The following is a 7,570-nucleotide window of genomic DNA, read 5'->3' as shown; positions in this document are numbered from 1 at the left end:
ACACACATATATACATACATACACACATATACATACATATATACATATACACACACATATATACACACACACACATATATATATATACACATACACACACACATATATGAGGGTGAGTAAAAACAGCATTGCTACAAAATCATAGAAAACTTTATTGAACAAAAATATCAAAATGCGAAGTTATTATGTCACAAGATGCCCTCCCCATCTAGGCCTATATACTTCTGAAAATGGTGTTTCCATCTCTTTAATCCCTCCCTGGTATGGAAGGAGTCCTGGCATGGTGCTCTAGGATAAGCACTGGACTGCTAACCATGAGGTGGTCAGTTCAAACCCACCAGCCACTCTTTGAAAACCCCATACAGAGTCACTATAAGTCAGAACTGATTTGATGGAATTTAATGACAATAACAATTCTTCCCTGAAGAATTTGGCAATCTTCAATTTACACCACATCAGACTGGTAAAAAAACTGAACAGAAATTTTCAAAGTGCAGTTCAACAGGACAAAGTCAATTAATAAAATGATATGTGCAAAGACCTGGAGTTAGAAATCCAAAAGGAAAGAACACTCAACATTTCTTAAACTGAGGGAACTGAAGAAAATAATTCAAGCCTCAACTTGAAATATAAAGAATGGTATGGGTAAAATAGTGAATGATGCAAAAAGCATCAAAAGAAGATGGAAAGAATACACACTATACTAAAAAGAAATAGTTGATGTTCAACCATTTCAAGAGGTTGCATATGATTAAAAGCCAATGGTACAGAAATAAGAAGTCTACGCTTCACTGAAGATATCGGCAAAGAACAGGCTCTGGGAATTGATGGAATACAAATAGAAATCTTTCAACAAAGTGATGCAGCACTGGAGGCACTCACTCATCTATGCCAAGAAATTTGGAAGGCAGTTGCCTGGCCAACTGATTGGAAGAGATTTGTATTTGTGCCCATTCCAAAGCGAGGTGACCCAACATAATGCAGAAATCATTGGACAATAGCATGAATATCACATGCAAGTAAAATTTTTCTAAAGATAATTTAAAAACACCTGCAATGGTAAGTTGATCAGGAACTGCCAGAAGTTCAAACTGAATTCAGATGAGGATGTGGAATGAAGGATATCATTGTTGAGATCAGATGGATCTTGGCTGAAAGCACAGAATGCCAGAAAGAAGTTCACCTGTGCTTTATTGACTATGCAAAAGCTTTGACTGCATGGAGCATGGCAAGCTATGGATAACAGTGCAAATAATGGATACTCCAGAACACTTAATTGTGCTCAGGAGAAACCTGTACATAGACCAAGAGACAATCAGTCAAACAGAACAAGGGGGCACTGAGTCATTTAAAATTAGGACAGGTGTGCACCAGGGTTGCATTCTTTCACCATACTTATTCAATTTGTATGCTGAACACATAATCTGAAAAGCTGGATTATATGAAGGAAAATGTGGCATCAGGATTGGAGGAAAAGTCATTAACAACCTGCCATATGTAGATGGTACAACCTTGATTGCTAAAAGTGAATAGGACTTAAAATGCTTTCTGCTGAAGATCAAAGACCACACAGCCTTCGACAAAGTTGTACCTTAATGGAAACAAAACAAAAATTCTCACTCTGGATCAATAAATAACATCATGGTAAGTGGGGAAAAGATTGAAATGGTCAAAGTCTTCATTTTTCTTGGATACACTATCAACTGGTAGCGTAGTGGTTACGAATAGGGCTGTGAACCGCTGGGTCAGCAGTTCAAAACTACCAGCTGTTACGCGGGAGAAAGATGAGGCTTTCTGCTCCCATAAAGGTGTACAGCCTCAGAAACCCTATATAGGGTCACTATGAGTCAGAACCGACTCCACGGCACATTACAACAACAACAACACTATCAACACTCTTGGAAGCAGCAGTCAAGAAGTCAAAAGACATACTGCATTGGGCAAATCTGCTGCAAAGATCTTTTCAAAGTGTTCACGAGCAAAGTCGTCAGTTTGAGGACTAAGGTGGGTCTTACCAAGTATTTTCAATAGCCTTATATGCATGTGAAAGTCAGACAATGAATAAGAAAGACTGTAGAAGAATTAATGCATTTGAGGTATGGTGTTAGAGAAGAATAATAAAAGTACCATGGACTGCCAGAAGAACAAACAAATCTGTGTTGGAAGAAGTACAGCCAGAATGCTCCTTAGAAGGCAGGATGGCAAGGTTTTGTCTCTCATATTTCATACATATTATCAGAAGGGACCAGTCCTGGAGAAGGATATCATGTTTGGTCAAGGGGAGGTTCATGGAGAAAGAGAAAGACACTCAAAGAGATGGATGGGCACAGTGCTAGCAGCAAGGGGCTCAAACAGAACACTGATTATGAGAATAGTGCAGGACCTGTACTGGTGGTTCAGGATGATGATAGGAAAGGGGGAAGCAGGAGGGCCTTATCTTTTTCCTCTTGTACATTCATTCCTTCACCATTCGTTGGGTGAATGTATGAATGTACAAGAGGAAAAGGATTGATACACTAAACACCAGACTAATAGAAATAAAAATAGGAGAAATCCTCTTCCCATAAAAAGTCAGTTCCAGGGCAATACACAAGAAGGTGGAGGGGAATGGACAAACAAGGCAGATGGGAGAACAATTAGGCAGATTTGCATAGATTAAGTGGGACAGAAGTAAATAATGATGTATGCACAACCTCGGTACAACAGGGCTCTGGGATACAGGGATTGAGACATGGTTGGAATGGGCAAAAGGGGGGAAACAATGTTAAGATGCTTGGCTGTCTTTTGAATCTTGGTTTCCCTTACATACCATTATAAAATAGATACTTGAGGTGAAGAGAAAGGAATAGCCAGATATATCACCATAGAAAGCTTGAAAGTCCGTCTTCTGCCTATAACTGATTGAAATACCAAAAATGGGACTACAATGTGCCCAGCGAAGGTGGCTTCCTGTGGAGCCTCTGCATTACATAAGACCATAGGTGGAATCCTGAACCCCATCCAGAATCTTCTGAGGTGGGAAATTTCCACTTGAAAGGCCAAACAGAGCAGCCTGGAGCCACTAGAAGAACAGAAGATACTTCTTGAAAGAAAGACCGACAGGAAAAATAAAAAAACAATAACGGCAGTTTGACTGACTACTACAAGAACAAGCAAGTTGCTCACCCAGGAGACATCAAGGCAAGTGGCCAGGTCCCCTGAGGGCAAACCCCCTTCCAACAAGACTAAGAGTCAGTTGGAATACATGCTCTGATTGGTGACCACGATGGTCACCAATAAGGGGAAGTGAGGGAAAAACAGCAATGAAGCAGCAAGCTAAGCCCTACCACGTTCAATAGACTCCTGTGAACCCAGGCGGAGACCTGGTTGGCCAGCAGTGTGGCAAGACCTGTGGACTCTTGGGCCCACAGTCAGTGACATAGCCACAGAAGACTTGAGTGGAGAGTGAAGCATCCAGCTGATAAGAAGTGAGGGCATACGCACAAGAACACCCACACTTGCAGATAATATCCACTCAACCTGGCTTCAATGGCTGGATGATTAGAACTCAACTAGAAGAAGAAAGAAGAGGGAAAAAAAAAAAGAGTAATCTGATACAATTTGATGAACTTGACCTACACCTATGGATGCAGTAGCTCAAAAGAGGGAACAAATGTCTACAGCGAGGATCATTCCCACCCCACACAGGGTAGACAAGGATGGACAAATTGGACACTGGCTACCCAAAATGGGGGTGGCACAAAGGCAAGAAATGACAGGCTTACAAGCTTTCAAGAGGGATCCTAGATCCAGAGGACGCGGAGGAAGGTAGAATCTCCACTAAATAGTATCCAATCTGTCAGGGCAGGGCTGATGAAAGGAGATGGGGATGGAACTCATGCAGCACAATAGTGAATAATTGTTATCAGGACAGACTGTGAGGGTTGGAAATGTAAAGGTAGACATTTTGTAGCAAAAGGAGGGGAGTGGTTGACTTTGCAGTCCAGGAGCGGAGGTCCCTAGGACCATCAAGGGAGAAGAGCGGAGTGCGGGACCCTACCCAGACAAGCAGTAATACCAGAGATGGAGGCAGAGATGATGACATGGAGAGATGGAGTGGTTGGGGACTCTAGACCCAGAGAGGGAGAAGTGCTGGGTGCTGAAGACCAGGGGGGCAGGCTTGTAGGGTATACCCTTTGGTTGGTTGATGATGCATGGAGGGGATTGTAACCGTGGCAATGAAACGATATATGATCAGATGAATGTAAAGCTAATGTTCTCCCTTGTAAACCATCACATAATTCACAATAAAACATTAAAAAAAAAAAAAAAAAAGTCAGTTCCAACATAGCAGGCAAAATGATAAAAATTTCTTAAGGCAACCAGGCCTCAGGACCATAATCTCAGGGGATACCATAATCGATTGGCATGACATAGTGGACAAAGACAGCGTTCTATATCCTACTTTGGTGAATCCAATCTGGGAGAATAAAAACTCATAAGTGGCTAAGTTTCAGCTATTGGTCTTTCCACGTGTAGAAGAAAGGAGAATGAAGAGAATTGAAGATGCTTGAAATCAATTAGTCCAATGAGCTAATGGAACATGTGAAGATCACTCTCCATGACTCTGAGACCAGAAGAACTAAATGGTGTCCAGTTACCGCTACCAATTGCTCTGAAAGGGATCCCATTAGAAGGTCCCAGATAGAGCGGCAGAATGTGTGGAACAAAACTCAAAAAACAACAACAAAAAAAGTCTGGGCTTGCTAGTCAGAAAAAGACTGGAGGAACCTTAGACTTAGATGATCATTCATCATCCTTCGGGTATGGAAAGAACTCACTCTTGTGGCCCAACTTTCAGCAAAGCAGTAGATAGGTATATAGGGGGAATGACAACAGTAGTAAGGTATGTTCACTATGAATGACAGAGCAGTCAATCATCTGGGATGAAAGGGCCCCATGTACCTAAAGACAAAGGTGAGAAGAGATGGGAAGGTGGGTGGACTGGAAATAGGAGCCACAGGGAAGAAGTAGGATAACTGTTGGTCCTCAGAGGGGATAGCAATCATTGAGATAAAACAAAGTGTAGGATTTGCTGAATGTAATACTGATGATCTTGTCTGCAAACCTTCACAATACAAAGTAAAAAAAAAAGCTCCAAAAAATTTTCTAAAGTGTAACAGGGAATTGGCTAAAATCTAGGTCCCCACGACTGAGTATAGCACTGTAGGATAAGCACTGGACTGCAAGGACAGGTTGAACCACAAGGTTAATAGTTCAAACTCACCAGCTGCTCCTCGGAAACCCTATACAGGGTCACTATGAGTTGGAACCGACTCCACTACACTTAACAACAACAACATAAACCCCCATCGCTAAAGTGTAGAAGGAAATTAGATAATATTGAGTCAAGTTTACCCTCTAGAAGCTCCAAAAGGTTAATGATTAGAAAATATCATTGAAACTTGTAGGTTTGCCATGGGGGAAAATGCTTCTCCCCTACTTGCCAAACATGGAGACTGAAGAAGATGAATGTAGGTGGAACTACTTACCACTTCTCTTCTTCTACTTGAACTCCTACAGACTGGAACTTACTGGGCACTTTATTCTCTCCTGCTTTGTCAGGTTCTTCAGTATCATCAACCTGAAAAGATACAATCAAATAAACGGAGGCTCCATTTTAGTCACCTTAATTGAAAATCAAGTCACGTGCCATCATCAACATCCGTAATATTACTGGAATGCTTTGTGATTTCTGGCGTTTTGTTTAAGATTTTTGTATTTGATGAGATCTATCCTGGTGTGGCACTGTAGGATAATCACTGGACGGCTAATCACAAGTCAGTGGTTCAAACCCACTAGCTGTTCCTTGGAAAGAAACCCTTTACAGGGTCGCTATGAGCCGGAACTGACCCAATAGCACTTAACAACAATCACCACCTCATGAGCATGCTCTCTGACTTTGCTGATCTTGATGAAAAGCAATTTTGTCACTCACAAGTGCCTGATAAATGTCTGTTAACCCTTTGTAGATTTCCAAGTATGTGTTTCACAAGAAGGGAGCACTAACAACTGCTACTTGAAAACATGTTATTGGAAGTTTTGCCTTTGCAGATGATATAAAATGAAAGGAGGAATTGTTCATATTAGGTCGATTCTACTCTGGGAGATGTAAGTATTAACTTTATTAAGTTATACTATAGATTTGTTTCTCCCTTGTACTAAGGAATTGACTTTGAATATCACTCCATATTTTCTGAATACTATATATATAAGCTCATATAGAAGATGTGCCCATATCTAATTGACAATTTATGTAGCAGATTTGTTGTTATTGTTGCTAAGTGCTGAGGACCGGCTGCTAAGGTTGAACTGCCAACCTTGTGGTTAAAATCAATTTTGCAATCCAGCGCATTAACTCACAGAGCCACAGAAGGATTCAATGTAGCAGATTATGCCCAACCTAAATTTTAAGCAAATTTTAGGAATAATCAGAGAATAGCTCTATTCCTTCATTTTCAAAGTATTTAAATATTTTTTTCTAAATATAAAAACAATTCAACATCAGTTATATAACATTAAAATACAGAAATAGATAATGTAGAAAGCAAAAGTCCCCCAGGAATTAGTCAATCCTTAGATGCATATTTGCCCTACCTCCCTCCACGTATGTATAAGGGGGTTCAAAAAGTTCATGGAAAACTTCCACAGTCTTTTCATTCCATTTTCCCATGAACTTTTGGAAGCTCTTTTTTATATACTCTTGTATATATATATACATAGCAGGAGAAAGATGAGGCTTTCTGCTCCTGCAAAGATTTACAACTCAGGCACTCTATACATGGTCACTATGAGTCGGTGCCAACTTGACAACAAGCAACACCATACATATATAAACAGAGAAAGAAAGGAGGACAACTATGCATCAAAGGATTCACTAATTCTTGGGGAACTTATGCTTTCTACATTACATATTCCTTTGGTGGAATCAACAGTTAGGTACCTGACTACTTACAAAAAGGCTAATGGTTCAAATTCATCCAGACATACCTTACAAGTCAAATGTGACCTTTTTTTTTTTTAATGGAGTGCAATTCTACTCTACACATTTGGAGTCACCATAAGTTAGAAGGGTAGCGTAGTGGTTACGAATCAGGTTGTGAACGTTAAGGTCAGCAGTTCGAAACTACCAGCTATTCTGTGGGAGAAAGATAAGGTTATCTGCTCCCATAAAGATTTACAGCCTTGGAAATCCTGTACAGGGGCGCTATGAGTTGGTTCTGACTCTGCGGTAACTAACCACTATCACCATATAAGGACCCCTGGTCGTGCTGTTGAGTAGATGCTGTGCTGATATATACATATAGATATGTGGCGCTGTAGGTTAGTGTGTCAGACTGCAAAGCCATTTGAACTGCAAGGTCAGTGGTTCAAACTCACCAGCTGCTCCTTGGAAACCCTACACAGGGTCGCTGTGGGTTGGAATCAACTCACCGGCACTCAACAACAACAACATAGGTATAGATTGTTGTTAAGTGCCAGAGTCAGCTCCGACTCATAGCCACCCTGTATAGGGCTTTTGAGGAACAGT

At 40.8% G+C, this 7,570-nt stretch overlaps 1 protein-coding gene across 7 annotated transcripts in view; it reads right to left on the bottom strand.

Moving 5' to 3' along the window:
• Positions 1-7,570, bottom strand: part of DLGAP1 (discs, large (Drosophila) homolog-associated protein 1) — a 461,019-nt gene that overhangs the window by 60,707 nt on the left and 392,742 nt on the right. For all 7 annotated transcript variants that reach the window (XM_006867258.1, XM_006867257.1, XM_006867263.1 and 4 more), the window contains one exon: positions 5,532-5,623. In XM_006867258.1, coding sequence (XP_006867320.1) covers positions 5,532-5,623 — 92 coding nt within the window. The remainder of the gene's footprint in view (positions 1-5,531; positions 5,624-7,570) is intronic.

Source organism: Chrysochloris asiatica, unplaced genomic scaffold, assembly GCF_000296735.1.
Source record: "Chrysochloris asiatica unplaced genomic scaffold, ChrAsi1.0 scaffold00103, whole genome shotgun sequence".
In the NCBI taxonomy this organism is placed as follows: domain Eukaryota; kingdom Metazoa; phylum Chordata; class Mammalia; order Afrosoricida; family Chrysochloridae; genus Chrysochloris; species Chrysochloris asiatica.
The sequence above is the reverse complement of the archived record's forward strand: the minus strand, read 5'-3'. Positions and strand labels throughout refer to the sequence as shown.